The sequence below is a fragment of the Pieris napi genome, chromosome 9 (assembly GCF_905475465.1).
Source record: "Pieris napi chromosome 9, ilPieNapi1.2, whole genome shotgun sequence".
Taxonomy (NCBI): Eukaryota; Metazoa; Arthropoda; class Insecta; order Lepidoptera; family Pieridae; genus Pieris; species Pieris napi.
Genome location: NC_062242.1, coordinates 9,782,643 through 9,802,695, shown reverse-complemented (window position 1 = coordinate 9,802,695; position 20,053 = coordinate 9,782,643). Strand labels below are relative to the sequence as shown.

The 20,053-nt window shown below is 31.5% G+C and overlaps 3 protein-coding genes across 7 annotated transcripts in view; 2 read left to right on the top strand and 1 right to left on the bottom strand.

Annotated features, from left to right (window-relative positions):
• LOC125052739 (glycerol kinase-like) overlaps positions 1 to 5,891 on the bottom strand; it is a 41,553-nt gene extending 35,662 nt beyond the window's left edge. Inside the window, exon 1 of one of the 4 annotated variants that reach the window (XM_047653752.1) lies at positions 5,816 to 5,891. Coding sequence is in view for 3 of the 4 variants with exons in the window: in XM_047653750.1 (XP_047509706.1) it covers positions 3,312 to 3,348 (37 nt within the window). In the remaining variant the exon portion in view is untranslated. Of the gene's footprint in view, positions 1 to 2,577; positions 2,706 to 3,311; positions 3,389 to 5,815 lie in introns of those variants that run through there. The other 3 variants (XM_047653750.1, XM_047653753.1, XM_047653751.1) reach the window with 3 other exon arrangements.
• Positions 5,892 to 6,909: 1,018 nt separating this feature from the next.
• On the top strand, positions 6,910 to 9,065 carry LOC125052740 (zinc finger protein 197-like). Its single transcript, XM_047653754.1, has 2 exons — positions 6,910 to 7,273; positions 7,366 to 9,065. The coding sequence occupies exons 1-2, from the start codon at positions 7,094 to 7,096 to the stop codon at positions 8,623 to 8,625; spliced, it is 1,440 nt and encodes a 479-aa protein (XP_047509710.1). The 5' UTR covers positions 6,910 to 7,093; the 3' UTR covers positions 8,626 to 9,065.
• Positions 9,066 to 9,575: 510 nt separating this feature from the next.
• On the top strand, positions 9,576 to 18,933 carry LOC125052248 (Golgi pH regulator). Of its 2 annotated transcripts, XR_007117425.1 has the most exons (10): positions 9,576 to 9,768; positions 9,926 to 10,089; positions 10,482 to 10,588; positions 13,182 to 13,285; positions 14,350 to 14,471; positions 14,821 to 15,044; positions 15,573 to 15,754; positions 17,052 to 17,237; positions 18,196 to 18,554; positions 18,868 to 18,892. XR_007117425.1 is itself a non-coding variant. In XM_047652967.1 (9 exons), exons 1-9 carry the CDS (start codon positions 9,727 to 9,729, stop codon positions 18,454 to 18,456), a joined length of 1,392 nt encoding a protein of 463 aa, XP_047508923.1. In that variant the 5' UTR covers positions 9,576 to 9,726; the 3' UTR covers positions 18,457 to 18,933. The 2 variants fall into 2 exon arrangements, 1 of the variants encoding a protein (XP_047508923.1); XM_047652967.1 differs by having other exon boundaries at positions 18,196 to 18,933.
• The last annotated feature ends 1,120 nt before the right edge of the window (positions 18,934 to 20,053 follow it).

Sequence of the window (20,053 nt, the reverse complement as noted above, 5' to 3'; positions counted from 1 at the left end):
TTACGGTGACACATACATAACAATATAGGTTGTCTATTCTCTTTATTAAATTGCGCGGACTGTTCGCAGATTAAGGGTGCTTATCTCCCATACGGGTGTACTTTGCACTTACTTCATTATTAAATAAATCAGTGGCGCACAACCTTTTTAGGTCTAGACCTCAGATTTCTGTGTCTGTTTCATGATCTTTTGTCAATCCAATAGGCAAGTAGGTGATCAGCCTCCTGTGCCTGACAGCTGTCGACTTTTTGGGTCTAAGGCAAACCGGTTTTGCTCACGATGTTTTCCTTTACCGTTCGAGCGAATGTTAAATGCGCACATAGAATGAAAGTCCATTGGTGCACAGCCGGGGATCGAACCTACGACCTCTTGGATGAGAGTCGCACGCTTAATCCATTAGGCCAACACTGCTCTTACTTAATTATTAGTTAGAACTTAAACCATTTTAAAGTACAAGTACATGTTATCTTAATAAATGCGACTTACATTAATATAGAACATAATGTAAAAGTTACGCTTCATTTCCGTAAAACTATATTAAAATTTTTAATTATGCTTTGATTTAAATTAATGAGTAAAGAGGTTTTAAGTATAGGGATTATCAACACAAGCTGTTTACGGCTTTATATTATTATTTTACGACAACAATTTACTTTATAATAAAACTAAGGCTAGATAAGGATATCTTTGGCTTATCGGATAAAATTCTTGTCGTTGAGGATCATTATACCTAAAAAATACAAAATTTATGTTGATAAATTCTGTTATATATATTATATTATTAAGTCTTGTATTTCTTTAACGAATTTATTTCCAAAATTCTAAGAAGAGGTATAGTTCAGTGTTTTTCAACCCGTTTCTAGAACTCTGATGATATATTATGTAACAAAATTTAATTGTTCACTTAAGAAAATTCGACGATTCAAAGTAAGAAATTTCAAAACATAATGAAAAGCAGAAAATCAAATTCCAAATAATTTTAATAAATTTTCGAATTGCCCCTTTAACAATCGATTTGGCCCCTGTGGGACCCCAACGTTGGGAATCTCTGTGTTACTCCATAATACCATAGACAAGAGCATCTCAAAGTACTTAGTACACAGTCAAGCGTTTTCAAAGTACAAAGTTTCCATGATTAAGAATAATTGATTATAAGCAATCTAAAAGTGAAGAAACATAGTTTACTAACTTACAGACGTGAGGTAAGGGCCGATTTACATTATCTTAGTGTTTAGGAGAGTGCTTTAGTACAACTTGAAAGGCAAGTTCTTTAGCGTAGCGTTTACTAAAGCAAGTAGCGTTTACATGTTTCAACTAAAGTACTATCCTAAAGCACTCTCCTAAACACTAAGATAATGTAAATCGGCCTTTAGTGTTTAGGAGAGTGCTTTAGTACAACTTGAAAGGCAAGTTCTTTAGCGTAGCGTTTACTAAAGCAAGTAGCGTTTACATGTTTCAACTAAAGTACTATCCTAAAGCACTCTCCTAAACACTAAGATAATGTAAATCGGCCTTTAGATATAGAGTCGAGACATCCCGAACTATGACTGACATATGGTGTGTTAATTTAAATTTAGACCCTAATTTTTTAGCTATTTTACTTTGGTGGTAAATGTAAATTTAGACCCTAATTTTTTAGCTAATTTACTTTGGTGGTAAATGTAAATTTAGACCTGAATTTTTTAGCTATTTTACTTTGGTGGTAAATTTAAATTTAGACCCAAATTTTTTAGCTAATTTACTTTGGTGGTAAATGTAAATTTAGACCCTAATTTTTTAGCTATTTTACTTTGGTGGTAAATTTAATCCTAATTTTTTAGCTAATTTACTTTAGTGGTAAATGTAAATTTAGACCTTAATTTTTTTAACATCAACGTTCATACGTTACATATACATAAATAAATTGAGATTTTTGTGAACTTGTTAACTAAAGTTTTATCAGGGACGATTTTCATGTGAAAAGACATCAGACTGGTGTCATTCATTTTCATTATAATAATATATTCATTACACTGTAAGTTCACAAACTCTGGTTCGATAAAAATTCATTAGCGAGCATCAGATAGTACAAATTGTGAGACAAAATATCACGAAGTAATTAAGTGTCGTGTCTCTTCTCCGAAGTAATTAATTTAGTTCTAATTGGATTGTATGAGCATATACCCAGTGCTTTGACCGTGCATGTGTGTAGCACTACCGTAAAGCCTATAAAATTACAAAATTGAGTGCTAATAAAAAATTTATGCCGATTTCTATAGAATTATTTTAAAACTTGTATTGTTGTTATGTATTTGTAGGTTTGAATTCATAATTCGGAATAGTGAAAAACACTACTAAGTTCGTTCACATTCAAATAACTATATATATTTTTTTTTAATTTTAAAGATTCAATTAGTATCATCATATTTCATAAAAAAGTGTAGCTTAAAATATTTATTACAAATAAAATATTACTTATAATAATACGTAAAATAGCAAACGCGACGTCGGCGACGTCACAATAAATAAAAATGCTGTTTCGTGCTGAGGAAATGACACTAGCGATACTTATATTAATAAAATAATATTTAGTCTTACCCTCATCCATATTTAAAATAAACTTTACACAAATGCGAACATCCAATCAGAGCACCCTCTAAATTCGAATTTCAACTTTCGAGACGCGCTTTCCCGCGCATTTTCCGATCCGTACTGAGGAGGCGCGGTCCGTCACACCCGCGACATATCATTCAACCTCGCATGACGTAGCTTAGACGTCATCACAAACAATACCGACCCTGCTGTTTTGCAATTTTTGTCACCAAAAGCAATAATTTTATTGAGGTCATCCGTAACTTGATAAGTGGTTTTCGTTGGTATTTACAAGTACTATCTACTTAATTAGATAATATTTGAATTTACACATTACACTTGTACGAGACAGTAGACCTTATAATTGGGTTCAATGACCTTTAAATTTTACGCAAAGATAACTAACAGCTCTTTGTTATGTCAAACTAGAGATTTAGCTTGTGACACGTATTTTTAATTTGATGATTTAAATCTAATAAGTCAAGTGCTTTATTTCACTTTATACGGTATAATTATTAGTATATTTACTAAATCCTAAGTAATATTTATAATAGCCCATTATTATACTAAAACTTATCGGCAGTTATTAAACCGCGAACACACGACCGTTGCATAAGACACATGCTTTTTAGTTTCTACAATGTTTGTAACGCAATAATGTTCTGAAATGAAACGATTTTGTTTTAGTATGCGATATAAAAGAAAACAAATATCATAAAATATAAAGAGAATTACTTTACCGTATACCCGTTGCTGACGCTTCAAAACCCGCTTCATTCTTAATTAAATATATTAAAATCACACACATCCGATCGTTTAATAAGAAGCTGGCAGACTGCATTTTTCGTCAACAATGCCAGGTCAAAAATAATCTTAAAACGTACACGTTATAATCGAATATAAATTTAATGATGTATTTATTCATTCACAGGATAACATTACGATAAAATTAAGGTAGAATCATGGCTAAAAAAATCGTTAATTTATTTAACACACAAGTTTTAAATAGATAAATCGTACACGGAAGTTTTTTGAAGTGTCTTTTTGGTAAATCGCCAAAATCTAGTTAGAAATAAATCAATATCGTCAGTAAAATCTGGCAAGTGAGGAAGTTTTAATTACAAAGTAATGTCTCGAATACACCATGACTACAGTCCATTGAAATGTTACAATTTGAGGGCAAAACTGAACATTTGATAGAGCACGCAATTTTATTTATGGAACATGTTGGGGGTGGCAATACAAGTTTAAACCCAAGTTTGGGGTCGGCGCCCAAGTCTCCCGGCCCCCAAATTGGAAAAAGGGGTGAAAACACGTTTTTGGGAATATCTCCTAAACTGTCCATGGAACAAAAAATTTGTAAAGACATATTTTGTAGCAAATCGCTTTATTATGACATTTCGTTTTAATGTTACATGTGAAGTAAGTAAAATGGTTGCAGTTCCATAACACGAAAACTTCATAAAAAGAGTGGCGGAGAGTTTCTTGCCAGTTCTTCACATCCGCTTGACTCTCTTGATTTTAGGAACTGGTAGTTAAGGTAATTTTAGATGTTCCTTTTTTAAACTTTTTTTATTGACGTTCATAAGTGTACACTGTTCAGTTACCTAGATGAATTAATAAATTTTGATTTGACTAAAATTGTATTTGCGATCTTTAACATAAAGTATCGACACAAGAAGCGACACTTGTAAAAACGTTTATTTGGAATGCTAAATAATATGAAGGTTACATGAGAAGTTTAGTTTGTAAATTTTCATACACAATGCACACACACACTTATCATAAATGACAAAAATTCCCTAAAAATATGAAAACATGTTATACCTCATTAAGAAGGGCATATAGCTACTTAGTCGTCAACATTCATCATTTTAAAATGTAATTATCTAAATCCATTAAAAGCTGCTCTAAATGCTATAACGGAAATTCGCTTTTCAATATCCTGTCTCAACATTCCTATTAGCTGCCTTCAATAAAATTATATTGTAATAATATTCATGAGCTTCTTCAGTAATTAAATAAGTAAATGAAGCAAATTGTTTATATGATTTGTCTATTAAATATATTTGTTAAGTAAATCTGATTATCCTAATATGGAGAAAATTATTAGGTTTCCAAAATTAAAACAAAATTCTTTTACCCAATATTTAACCACATTAGCCACTGAAGTGACCAAGTTTTAAGTGAAACATAATGGTCAATTCTTCATGACATATTAAATACACAAAAATATACATTTAAATTTGGTGTTGAAACTCAAACTTCTTAATATTGTTTATTTTATTAGTTATTATAAGTTAATATACACTTTAAGATTTAATTTGAATATAAACACAATTCATATATACAACTTTCCTTAGTGCAAGTGTCCAGTCTAATAAGCCCTAAGAATAATATAATAAATTTTGTGTAATAATATGTATTTTACTGTAGTAAAGAAAAATTTGATACTAAAATCTTTTAAACAATAATTTAAATATGTAAGTATTCAAATTATTGTTTAAAAGATTAACATAATATTTAATAAATGTATGGCCATAATAAGTTATATAGATAGAGCTAGATAACTTAAGATATTATATCAAGTATAAATGTTACTTAATGTAAATAATAATTTCAGTTACATTATGCACATTATGAAATACAGCACATGAGAAACAATTGCAAATCACATTGTGAACAGGCTGGACCTTTTTTATATAATAATTTACAAGTAATATTAGCCTATCGAAGACTTCCTAATTTGATAAGAACTAACGAAATTGGAGTTAAGTTTATGCAATTCAAACATACAAAATCTCAAATCTTTTCCTTTTTGTCGTCTATTCATAATATTGTTAAAATTAGGTAAACCACTTTAAAAGATGATCTGAATTTTCTGAACATTTTATTTTTAAAGCTTAAAATAAACTGAACTTTTATACAAAAAACCCTATAAATTAAACTTACAAACCTATATGTATATAGGTATATATACCTTATGATTATGTAAATATCAGGATTAGATAGCTAATATAATATTACCTATTGAGTAATTATAGATTCTATCAAACCTATTTAGCAACTGCTGTTAGACAGCTGCTGCTGGTAATGTGTAATTAGTCACACAAATAAATTATATTTTACTAATTTTTTATTATTATTTTGGAACGGATTATTAGATTCTGTTAGCGTAATAAAGTCCATAGCCCTAAAATATTATCGTTTAAAAAGAAAGAATTAAATTGTTTCCCAACTTTACCTCTTTAAAACACCGATACCAAGTGCACAATGTTTTATTAAAACAGCATTATTGTTTATTTAACTTTAACTAAAATTTAATTTAAAAGGAAACTATTAAAAGTCACACATAACCCTGGAACACAGGAAATCAAGAAACTGATTTTTTTATTTTCACTTTATAAGTTGATATCCTGTTGACAATTGACTTATTGATAAGTTATATTGGTTTTGAGACAGAATCACCTTTAAAAAACGTGACCTACTACCGCCAAAGGAATTTGTATTAAATTTAAACTATACATTTTGATTTATATTTTTAAAATTTAAATAACATTGCGTAGTTTATGTCATTGCCATGATAATTTTTAGGGATCAACGATATTAAACGATTAGCAAAATTTGAATTACATCTGATAAGCCGTTTGGACTGTATGTTTATTCGTTTTTACAACAACAACATACTGTGTATGGTATGGATAGTTCCCATTGAAAATTTTGACAAGAGACGTTGCATTTCTGTGTTACGCTTTTGTGCGAAAAAAAAGGAAATATCCTAATAGTAGGCAAAAGACCGTGTGGGGGCAGTTCCCTGCCCTGCCTTACTTACCTTTTGACCTCTGTGACCAATATTGGTTGATTATAATTTGTCCACAAGCAGGTGCCGATATCTCATGAGCGCGTAATAATTACAATAAAGAAGTTGTGATTTGTAAAAACCCAATATGAACTAATAAGTAATGTAATAATAGTGGTAGTAGCTTAAAAACCTAGGAGTAGAAACACCAACAAATTATAGGTACAAATAAATGTGAATTAATGTTTGCTAACAACAAATATATTTTTTTAGCCATAACTTAAAGTTATCTTCAGCAATTACTTTCTTACTAAAACCGTATCATAATAATTTTCATACACAAAATAATTGTCGTATATGAAACATAAAGTAGATCGACTCATTTTTTATGATCGGTTATCCTATTATAACAAATTTTGAACAATGCACAAAATTCTTAATTGTCGCCGACAGTTCTAATTAAAAGCTAGTCGCGCGCCGCTCAGTACAGAGTACTTCATGCGTGCGTGCCATTATACTTGACTGATGACTGATGAGTGCTGACAGATTTCTAATGTACAAAGTTCTAAAAGTGTATCTTTAAAATATTGCAATATTTATTACGATTTACGTTATAGTATTGTAGACTGAAACTTAAAATTAATAATTTACTATAAATAATTATTTCTTAGGAGTAGTGTAATCGCAATTTTATTGTTAAATCAATAAAATTGCACCTACAATATGGCATTGGCAAACTTACTTGCGACATTATTAAATGGACATGAGTATTGCGCTCTGTGTTTCAAAATTATCATTAATGAGACGAAGTCAGAATTACATGAAGAGGTTACGGTTTGTGAGAATAATACAGAAAGCTCCTTAAAATTATTAGATATACTAACCCTCGTCTTGGGTGATGAGGTAATAAAGCAGAAATATTTATTCTTCTATTAATTATATTTAAAACTGTAACTCAAAACCTTAATAACTTCATAAATGCTATCTTTTTTCAGATTTGTCATAAACTATCACCAAACAAAACCATATGCAAAACTTGTATAAGAATAGCAGTAAATAGTTATAAATTTATCAACACCACGAAACAGAATTTTACATCTTTAAATAAAATTCTTGACAGTCTCCTTAATAATATTAAATTGGAATCATACTACGATGATCAAAAGAGTTTATTTCTTGTTGTAGATACAAAACACTACAGTTTAGAAAAGTATTACCACAAAAAAATTGCTCCGTCTAGCAAATTAGCATTGAAAAGAATTGACTCCTTAATTCAAGATCAACATTTTAAAACAGATATAGTGAAAAATGAAATAGTAGAGAATAAAAAGAAACAGTACTCAGTAAAGATACAAACACAAGATATGCTTTATGATAGAAATGATAGACTGAATTTAAAATGTAAAAAATGTTTGAAAATTTATCCTACAATATCCAATTTAAGAAACCACTTCATTAGAGTTCATGCACCTAAAGACTATGAATGTACAATTTGTAAACGGTGTTTTGGTTCAATGGCCTTACTACAATCTCATAAAGATGAAAGTCATGTTACTCTTGTATGTAGTGAATGTGGTAAAACATTTAATAATCGCCATACATTGAAAATGCATGAAATTAGTCACTATTTTAAAATAGTTTGCAAAGATTGTGGACGGGTCTATAAAAGCCAATCTACATATAAAAAGCATTATGAGTTAAATATATGTAAACAAATATCTAGAGCTTCACCGTCAGATGCAAAATTCACTTGTGATTATTGCAATAAAAGGTATACTCAGAAAGTAACATTACGAGTTCATATTCAACATGAGCATTTAAATTATAAATCACATGAATGTGAGTGGTGTAAGAAAAGGTTTTGGGCACCAAGCCGATTAAAAGCTCATATAATTAAACATACTCAGGATAAAAAATTTCCATGCAATGTCTGTGGTAGGAAGTTTGTTACCAAAGAGTCATTATTGTATCATACAAGATCACATACTGGAGAAAAGCCATATAAATGTGACTACTGTGAACAGAAATTTGTATCAGCATCTCGCAAAGCTGGTCATTTGAAACGTTTTCATGCTGATGCTATATTTCAGTGTACAGTATGCAATCACAAGTATACTACAAAAATCTGTTTAGAAAATCACATGAAAACTCATACAGAAAATAAATCATGTTTAGAAGATAATGTAATTGAAACAAAGTTAAAACTTCCTGTAGTTGAAAATTTATACTTTATGTCTGATGAAGAGCCATTTTGAGCATATTAGTATGCAAATTTTATTTTATTTATGCTCTCAAACATACCAATGCCACTAAACCTTTTAGGTATGGATCTCAGATTTCTATATCTGTTCTGTGATCATTTACAATAAGCAAGTAAGACTAACATTGTTGTACACGAGCAAGTGTTAAAACATAGACATGGACAGAAATTCCATGGGTGTGAAGCCAGGGGTTGAACCTATGACCCCAGAGATGAAAGACACATTGAAGCCATTATCACACATTAAAAGTGAGAACAATTTAACAAGCAAAAGCGAGACAGGCATTTAAAATGGATATTTGTTTCTAGTCAACCGTGTACTGCAGTAGATAAAGATGAATAGTAAGATGAGATGTGAAACGCGTTAAAATCTTTTAAGGCGGGAGTCGAATGTTTGAAGCCAATTGAAATTGTTAATATATTAATTGAAAAGTATTTATTTTTATTTTATCTCTAATTTTCTCATCCTGTGTCCAACATTTTAATAAAATAAACATACTGTATATATTATATATATATAGTACATATAGTGCCTAAATGGTAAAGGTTATATTTTGTATTGCCTTACAGGCTGTATGTATACAATTGCAATGTAGTTATGTAGTAAGCTTTATTTAATTTGCGTATGCAAGTTCATAGTTGCCGCCTTAAATCTTACAAAAAATACATGAACTGCGCGGTGCATCGGAAGTGGAAATGAAATGACATAGCATAGAGAATGCGAGTCACGCTTGTCGTAAATATTTTTGTCTAGGTTCTAAGCCAAGTTGTGAGAAATATTAGATCGATCTTTTGACAATGTTGAGTCCAGTCCAAACTCCGATTCGATTTTCGGTTTGGCAGTGGCCAGAGGGAATCGCCTTGAAAGCTAATTCTCTATTCCTCTCGAATCCTACTTTATTATAATTGTATGCTTTTAGATCTTTCTAGTCTGTGCTATTATTTGGTATAAACACTAAGTAAACTGTAGTCTGTAACCAATGACCGGTGTTGAGCTAAGCTGTGATTAAGATTAATAAAAAACATTTATAAATATTTAATTTATAACAAGCAGTGTGCTGAAACGGATAAATAATAACAATCAAAAAGTAGAATAATGACTTTCCTAGAAGACACATTAATAGTTTTTATATCTCAAGTAAGAAAATTTAGTTATAAGTTTCTCTTTATATCTGGTCCATTCCCGGTTAAATTAGAAAACAATAATAAATATCAAATGGTCCCAAAATCTTCACAAGAGTAGATTCTTAAGAATTATAATATACAACTTATTCATATGATTTGTTTCATTTTAGGCAATATTTTTTATAGGCGGTTGGATATTCTTTGTGAAACAATTATTCCGGGACTATGAAGTGCACCATAGTCTTGTGCAGCTAATATTTTCTGTTACATTTGCTTTGAGCTGTACAATGTTTGAACTTATCATATTTGAGATTATTGGCTATTTAGATTCAAGGTAAGTCTTAAAATTACATTTTCCAGCTTTGCTAGCTTGTAAAGTTATGATTTTACACATCACTCAAGTGTAGTTTAGCATAATCTAATAGCTCTCACTTTTATTTATGGGATCACTCATATCTATCTTACCATAAATGGTAAGAATTACAAATATAAAGACAAATTTCATTGCTTTAATATCTAAGTTGGTCCAGTACTCAACTTCTTTAACATCCAATACTAAGCTTTAATTACATACACATAGAATAGGATTCTTAAACATTAGAATTATATATGATATAAGAATATAGATACATTGTTTGACAAAAAACTAACTAAACAATAAATACTATAATAATTAACTTAAGATGTTGGAATGTATTATATAGCTTACATGCTGTTTTTTTACAGTTCAAGATATTTCCATTGGAATTTGGGGCTTTATTCATTGCTATTTATGGTGATTGCTCTGATACCATTCTACATTGCCTACTATTGCATCAGTAATATACAATTTTGTGAGTTGTCATCATATTAACAAGTATTGTCTAAGTTGGTTGTTATTTTATAAACAAATTGATATTAAGAAAGATAGTACAGGTAAATTAGCTTGGAGAAATTTTTGCGTTTGTAGTAGTGTATGGTCAGCAAATAAAAAAAAAAACAACATTTTATTTTTAGTTTTTATTTTTTTAAAGGTAATATACGTTTGTGGCTGGAGCACACCAAATGCGTACACGTCTACGCATACGCACTACGTACTAATACGGACGTGAAAATGTGTATCCACTGCATTGTAATCTATGGAACTGTATGAGGCAGATAAGCCAGTTCCAAATATTACAAGCAGTGAATGCCGGTTTTCACTTCAGTGAAGACGTGTATGAATTAGGTGTTCTCCGGCCATAAATGTTTTATTCTAATAATTCATCAACCCCAGGCATATCACAATCATCCCCATCCTCGCTTTCATCAGATGAATTATTTAAATTAATTATGATTCGTTCTGATATTGTGTCTAAAGCTGCGTCTCTACCCTGATATTTGTTTTCCTCCTCAATAGCATGCAGACAAACTTTTCTCCATTCCTCTACAGTTATGGCGTTCATTTTTTCTTCAGCTAATGACATTATAACCTTCATATTCATTGCGACATTCTTTTTTGCGACATATGTTTTCACTATCCCCCATATATTTTCTATAGGATTAAACTCCGGATGGTATGGTGGTAAACGCAGCACAGTATGACCGTGCTGTCGTAATATTTCGTCTATCTTGTACTCTACAAATCTCGCCTTGTTTTGCAGAATCAGTTCATATAATTGAGGCTTAAGCAACGTGGATGAATGCTCAATGTTTCGCAATGTCAGCCAGTCAATCATTTGCTGTTTTCTAGAATTACTATTCGGTGCAGGATTTTGTATTGAGTTATGATATGGTGCGTTGTCAACAACAACAACACTATTTGGTTGTAAGTTGGGTATTAATTGAGTTTGAATCCACCTTGAATAGTTGTCATAGTTCATATTGTCGTGGTAATCTCCACTTTTTTGGTTGGCTTTAAACATAAGCAATGCATTTGGTATAAAGCCATCCATACCACCGGCATGAACAATGATTAAGCGGTTGCCTTTCGATATATGTTGCTTCAAACCTGAAGTGCTTCCATCTGACCAAGATTTCGAGAGGGTATGTGATGTATGTATATATGTTTCGTCGGTGTAAACAATTGGTCGGCGTTGTTCACGATATTCAGCAATTTTCATCAAATAATTAATTCGCAAGTATCTAATTTCGTGTTTTTCCATAAGAAGTTTCCGGTTATCTTCTGTTTGCTTCCAATTAAAACCTAATGACATGACGTGTTTTCGTAACGTGCTGACACAACCTTTATAATCGATATCTTCTTTTAATTTTGCGTGCAAAGTTTTCAAAGTGGGAATTTCTTTATTTGTGATGTGGAAGTCATGAATTGTTCTTCTGATAACTTGCTGATCAAAGTTATCGATTACTATTGTAGGTTTACGATTCGGTTTCTTTTTAGGAGATTTAAATGTTACTTCCTGATCTGAAGGTCGACATTTGCTTTCTGATACTACCTTTCTGACGGATGCTATTGAAATTCCCGTTGATTTAGCAACTAATTGAGTGGGAGTCATAATACTGCTCGGGTTGTTATTACACTCATTTTCGAAATATTTGTACAAACAGTACAAAACTTCTTTAGTTTGAGAAGTCAAAGGCTTGCCTCGACCATGTTTTAACACTGGAGCCATTTTTAATTAACAATATAAAGTTGCAACACTTACACACAAATTAAACACTTCAACAAATATTATAACAATAATAACAAACAATAACAACAATCAACAAATACAAAATTTAACAATTAACGTAATAATTATAATTTTTGAATGAAATGTGTGCTTTATGTTCTAACAGTACCAAGCGACTGACGCCGGACTGCACGTGGCACCTGCGGACAGCGTAAACTGGTTTATTCTGGTTTTGTGCGTGTTTCCACTTTCCACTATCAAGTGACGATTTTTTGCTTTAGATTGAAATATCTCGGAAACGGTGCGTCCTAGGCCAAAAATAAATTTTGACCCCCCCGTAGACCCCCCGGAGTTTTAAAAACCTAGATGAAAGGAAAAAAAAATATATATCGGTCTCTCCTCTTTGAAGTTTCACTTCTATCGTGTGTGAATCGCGCACACACCTTTTTTTTATAAAGTCAAAACCTTTTTTTTTAAATAAAAACTTGTTTTTATTGATAACAAAAATCAGAGTGTTGCTAGGGATAAGTATAATATTAAATAGTAATGTTAGGATATCGAAACATTTTTGTATAGGCCAGAACGATATAGTGGAAACGCGCTCTAAGATCTGAGTAATATACACACCACTACATATGCAAAAATTTCTCGAGACTAATTTCACTGTAGTAGTTGATTATTATCAAGGATTTGTTATTTTGTAATAGAGAATAACATGGTAGATATAGCTTCTCAGTGTTCGAATCTAGGACTTAAAGTTACATTGCCAATTATTAATATATAAGTGAAACTTTAGATAAAAAATATCTTATTGTAACTTATTTTACTTTTCCAGTGTCAAGATCGCACATACGGCCATTAACAATATTTGTTTGGCTAGTATATTTATATTTCTTTTGGAAGATCGGTGATCCATTTCCCATATTGAGTCCTAAACAGGTATTTCATTTTCTACTTATATCAAAAAATTCAAAATTCAAAAATCATTTATTCACGTAGGTAACACAATGTACACTTGTGATTCGTCATTAAAGATATAAATATTAATGCTTCTAATTTTACATTTACTGCCAGTTCTCAAATCAAGGGCGTAGAACGGAAGAGAAGAACTGGCAATAAACTCTCCGCCACTCTTTTTAATCGCCATGTTTTTTTTTTTTTTTTTTTTTTTTTTTTTTTACACAACGGTTGTAAGGAGCTGCAACCATTACACCATGTTCCACATGACATTTTAAGTAATTAATAATATCAATTTAAATATTAACTTCCACATAGAGTTACTCAATGCTCTATCAACCCTTTTTTGTAATGAAATACAGTAGAACCTCGTTAAGTCGAACCTCGATAAGTCAAAAACCTCCGAATCTCGAAAAAAATTTTTGTTCCCTTCCCTTAAAACACCAAAACCTCCATTACTTGAAATCTTGACCCTCTGTTAATCGAAATAATCACCGAGTCCCTCCAGGCCATTTTGGTACATATTTTCACTCTATAACTCGAAAAATTAAATTTGACCTCTGTATCTCGAACATAGGAACGTTTTATTTTACAACCTTTACAACTTGATCATTTGGAATTTATTATCTCTATTGTTCGAACAAAAATAAGTTACCGACTTTAAGAACTTGCCGACAATGTGAGTACACTATTGTTTCTTAGAAAACATTTTAGGAGTATACAATAATAAATTTATGACTCATGGAAACACGTGTTTGCTCTCTCTCAAAATTTATAAGAATAAACCTCAAACTCTTTATGTCGAAACAAAATCCGCCTAAGTCGAAATCCTCCATAAGTTGAAAACTCTATAACTCGAATTTTTTGGCGTCTCCCTTGATGTTCGACTTATAGAGGTTCTACTGTACTATGTACTAGAAAATCTCAAATATTTATTGCAATAGCAAGGTGCCTATATAATTTCTTTTACACACAGACGTGTAATCACCAACATGCTTTAAAGACATGAATGAAACATTATTAAATTTTTTAATAAATATTTCCAGGGCATATTTTCTATAGAGCAAGGAGTATCTCGTATAGGCGTAATAGGAGTGACTGTAATGGCGTTACTATCTGGTTTCGGTGCTGTCAACTATCCCTACACATCCATGGCTATATTTATCAGGTAATCATTTTAATATAAGTTAAGTTAATGCCACAACATTTAAGGAATAAAGTTACAAAGGGGTTCATACTTAAATGTGTTTGATTTAGGATAGTAGAAAGAACTGAAATTTGAATAAGTAATTTCTCCCCATACTATATATTACTAATCATACTAGTGTGTGCCAATACATTTAAAGTTAAAACCAGGATTATTATGTTACCATGTTTATAATGCAAAACGGCATAGTAACAATACCAATAATCTATGCTATTAGCAGTTTTTGGGTTAGCTTGTATTTGAAATTTATATTAGCATACTCATATTCTATCATATATATAAATATTATTTGAAATATATTGAATTCCAGACCAGTTACCCAATCAGATGTATTGTCAATAGAAAAAAAGCTGCTACAAACAATGGATATGATTTTAGTTAAAAAGAAAAGGATAGCATTAGCTGAGTCGAATAGTGTGGGAGCGAGACAGAATTATATGATGGATCAGTCAAATGTGAAGAATAGGGGTTTTTGGACAAATATTTTGTCTAGTGTTGGGAGTATTACTAACCCATTAAGTCAGGGGACTGAAAGTAAGACTAGTAGACTTGTTTCTCAATAGTATAGTAATAATAAAATTTGTCGACGTACGTATTTTTTTTTACGTTATTACAAATTCTATGGAACAAAAAAAGTACTCATAAATATTTTTTATCTTCAGAGGTTAAATCTGATTTGAATTTGGAATGTGAATATTGTAAGAATATGATAATTCACCAAAGAGATGGATCTCGAATAATCTATGACAACGTTACTGGCTGTTAAAAAACGTCTATGCACAAACAATTAGAAAAATATTAAAAACGCGCGAAATGTTTTCTGATTTTTGTAATTGTTTGTTCTAATTGAGATTTAATTACTATTATTATATAGACACCGCATCTAAATATTTTTGTTTATTGTTTTTTAAACTATGTAGATAAATAATTCAATTTATCAACTTGAGAAGCCTTAGCTGATCAATTGAAGGGATTTTGAAGGGATATAATATATAACCGATCCTCTATGGATAGAATACAAACACAGATAATATAAATTTTTTAATTAAAATATATTTTTAGATATTTCACAGCTTCGCCAAGAGATAGCTGGGTTGGAGGAGTTAAGTAGACAATTGTTCCTCGAAGCACATGACGCTAGAACTATGAGAGAGAAAATTGAATGGTCCACCACTTTTCAAGGGAAATACTTCAATTTCCTCGGATACTTCTTCTCTTTGTATTGTTTATGGAAGATTTTCATTGTAAGTATTTTAAATTCGGTTTGAACATTTATGACGCTTTCATATAACATTTCCTATATTAGATGGTTCACACTAATTATAAAATGTTTATTAATTTTACGTAATGTTTTTAATTGTTGAGATTTTAATCGCCTGTTAGATTTGTTTGGAATAGCTTTAGTCCAATACTAAATACGATTCATCCGTTTCTTTCGGTCCTTTAAGAAAAGAGCGTACCAATTCTTAAAAGGCCGGCAACGCACTCGCGACCCCTCTGGCATTGACAGTGTCCACTAGCGGCGGAATCACTTAACATGAGGCCTTCGACCTATTTGTCCTCTGTTCTAAAAAAAATACTATAGTTTAAAAAGTTATTTTACTTGGGACAAAATTGGAGCATTAAAATTCAACACAGCATGATTCTTTGTTACGAAAAGAACTGTGATCAAGAAAAATGTGTATTGTGGCATCTTGAGAATGGGTCACCCATCTCTGAGGATGTAGGTTTAAAACCCTCGTATTGTGAAGGGAAACATTGTGAGAAAGTCACGTGACAGCGTGTGTCTGTGTCTGTGTGACAGGCGTATCACGATACAGAAATCTTTACCAAGACCAACAATTGTAGCGCAAAGGCTTTTGAAGTGAAACTTTTTTATCTTTTTCTTGTCCCTACCACGGTTGATCCGAAGAGATTCGAAGCCATTAATAACAAAAATATATAATAACGATAACAATCATGGTAATAATATTATTACAAATAATACAATTCTGTAATAATCTTAGTAGTAATAAGGTAAAATGAAATAATTGTATTTGTATACATGTCTATGATAATAAAAGCCTTTTGTTAAATTTTATCTAATTTAACTCTATATAACCAATTTCTGTAAAATTGCATATAGTATATCATTTTTCGAAAAGTAAGGTCATAAAGAAGTTTCACTTACGTGTATATGTCACCGTAAAATTGTAAAAACCGTTAGATTGTAATCTATCTCGCGAGATTGTAAACTGTCGAAAGATTGTGAACCTCAACGAACTGCTTACAAATTAACGTATTATTATTCGGTAGTTATATGAAATTGTTGGGAAGAAAAATTAATCTGTAATTGACCAAAGAAGTTTGAATGATAACTAAGTTAGTGTAGTACAATCTACCGAATAATAATACGTTAAATTGTAAGCAGTACGCTGAGGTTCACAATCTTTCGACAGTTTATAATCTCGCGAGATAGATTACAATCTAACGGTGTTTACAATTTTACGTTAACATATACACTAGTACACGCATACATTTTTTTTTTAATTCTCATTTCAGTCGACAATTAACATAGTGTTCGACCGAGTTGGTAAAAAGGACCCTGTGACGCGAGGCTTAGAGTTGGTAGTGCATTGGCTCGGATGGAACATTGATCTTGCGTTTTGGTCCCAACATGTCTCATTTATCTTGGTCGGTTGTATTGTGCTGACCAGCATACGTGGATTACTATTAACATTAACTAAGGTGAGTTTAAATATATGAAAATATTAACAAAATGCCAATGCAAGTTTTGTTGGTTACACAATTGGGTAATTATTCAATAGATAAACAAAAAATCGTGCGTGTACTTATCTACACGCGTTAGAAGTATACTTCTTTGGCGTAACAAGATATAAAACTTTTCACAATAAACAAAAATTAATTAAACAATTAGAAAAAACTAAAATGTTGACTATAGCTAACTTCAGGGCGTCGGTTTTTTGTGAGGGTGTGCGCGCGCATCGTAAAAATTTACTCTCATCATTTTTCCCTAACGCGCCAAAAGAAGTTCTAAAATTCAACTTCCGGTTAAAAACTATAATAGTGTTGTGCACAGAACATTATTTACAATATCAAAGAACAAGAAGTATAGTATGTGCGCTGGTGCGGGTGAGTTTCAGTAAGGTTTCGTTTTACTCTTGAAAGTTGCCGCGATTTACAAATTACTTAGTATTTCAACTGTACCACGTTTGTAATATATTAATTTATTAATAACTGTAGTAATTTAAATTTAACCCAGCCAGAATGTTCTACAAATAAAATCAAATTCAAAGAAAAATTAAGCAACTGTTACCCGCACCATGCTAAAGCGCACATAGTATAATATAGATATTGCGTTAAAGTAGCAAACGACGATGTCTAGGTCCTTTATTTTATAAGGCTATTCTAATGCGTAAGAAAGAGATAGAATTATGTTTGCCTTGATATTTATTTTTGCATTAGGTTAGAGTCTGTAAAAATAAACGTTATGCGAACTTATATAATTTGCTACGAGTCATTCCATTTATTGATTTTTCCATATACAGTATCAAGCTTACTGTCAAACTATAATGACTTAACAGTGTTGCCAACATAACCCACGATTTTCTTACGCACAGACTACTACCAACATGATAATTATCATGCTAATTGTTTACTTTTATAAAATAGTATTTTGTTTCAGTTCTTCTACAAAATATCGTCATCAAAATCATCGAACATCATAGTTTTGATACTTGCTCAAATTATGGGTATGTATTTTTGCTCGTCTGTCCTTTTAATGCGGATGAATATGCCACCGGAGTACAGGATTATCGTGACGCAAGTGTTGGGTGACTTGCAGTTTAACTTCTATCATCGCTGGTTCGATGTTATATTTTTAGTAAGCGCTTTAACAAGCATTTTTACACTTTATCTTGCGCATAAGCAGCCATCTGTTAATTAGAGTTTAGAAACATCTCGTCATAGTCGTAGAATAGTGACGGATCTGACAAATAGTAAACTTTACAGGGCAGCCATTTGAAAATAATATAATCATGTTAGGGAGCGTTCAAGTATTACGTCACGCAATTTTTGGAGATTATTGACCCCCCCCCCATGTAACGCGTCGTAACGTTTTTCTTTACCCAATAGTAAAACGTTTCGTGACTACCCGGTGACTCTTTTTACCTAAAATATACCATTATGTGGTGTAAAGTACTGGAAAGTCGAAAATAATATTAACAATAACGCGTAATTCAATCCCGTTAACGTTTACAAAAGGGGGGGTCCTTTTGTAAACGTTAACGGGATTTGGAACGTTAACGGATTAGGGAACCCCTAAAATTCGTTACGTAATACTTGAACGCTCCCTTAGATTTTTGTCATAACTTTTTTAATTCGTATTCTGTAATTGTGAAAATTGGCATACAAGCAAACAATAGCATTTCTTTTGAAACAAAATAATAAATAAATAAAATACACAGTTTTCTACTTTACCGACTGATTAATTTGAAATTTAAAACACATGATTTTTTTTTAATGTAGCCAATGTAGTATCCAAATATGATCAAATCAAATGATTCAAATCCGACATTGTTCTACGATCATGACGATCTATAGATCATTTAACTCAACGTCCGAAGAGCCTGTATTAATTTAATGCCCTTTAAAAATATTTACACTATTTTTTTTGCCATATTGAATGAGAGCTTGTCATGTAAATTTTTGATCATGAAAAAAAACTGACTACTGAAAACTTAATACATTGGACACTATCAAAATTCATAAGGTAATGGCATAATATATTAATTAAGTCAAAGTTGGAATTCATTGTAATAAAGACAATATAATCATTTAAAAAATAATGAACAGTTTTCGTTCTAACGAGTGAACTGAACGTTATTACATTGTTGTGTCAGTGGACGTGAAGCTAAAACTGACAGCTGTCAATTACGGTCTCTTAATTTGGCCCTATTGTACCTAACCTACATATCATAAGTTTTTATGTATATATAAAAGGTTTGTTGGATTGAATACTAAACTACGCTTCTAAGATCACAACACTCCAACTTATACTTGACGTCTGTCATATTGGTTTCCATTTGTCAATTTTTGACGTTTTATACCATCTGTATCACCTCGCCGTTCGTCGTTCCACAACTGAGCGTTTTCTAAGGCAGTTTTTGCCGCGCACCACCACTATGTGGAACCAGCTGCCCACTGAAGTATTTCCGAACCAATTCGACTTAGGGTCCTTCAAGAAAAGAGCGTACCAATTCTTGAAAGGCCGGCAACGCAATTGCGCGCCTTCTGGCAATGTCCATGGGCGGCGGTATCACTTAACATCAGGTGAGCCTCCTGCCCGTTTGCCTCCTATTACATAAAAAAGTTTTGACAGTTACAATCCATTTGACAATGTAGTATTCGCACAAATTCTATTTGAACTATGCATGTATCCAAATATGTACGTCCGAGAAGCGCTGAACGAGTTTTACATATAAAAATCTATCACTTTTGTTATGTTGCGTTAACTTTTAAAGTATGAGTATATGTTATTGGGA

Coding starts and splice junctions, on each gene's coding strand:
- LOC125052248 (XM_047652967.1), top strand. CDS start 9,727: ATGACTTTCCTAGAAGACACATTAATAGTTTTTATATCTCAA. Junction 14,472..14,820: donor TCCATGGCTATATTTATCAG/GTAATCATTTTA, acceptor ATTGAATTCCAG/ACCAGTTACCCAATCAGATG. Junction 15,045..15,572: donor ATTAAGTCAGGGGACTGAAA/GTAAGACTAGTA, acceptor ATATATTTTTAG/ATATTTCACAGCTTCGCCAA.
- LOC125052740 (XM_047653754.1), top strand. CDS start 7,094: ATGGCATTGGCAAACTTACTTGCGACATTATTAAATGGACATGAGTAT. Junction 7,274..7,365: donor CCCTCGTCTTGGGTGATGAG/GTAATAAAGCAG, acceptor ATCTTTTTTCAG/ATTTGTCATAAACTATCACC.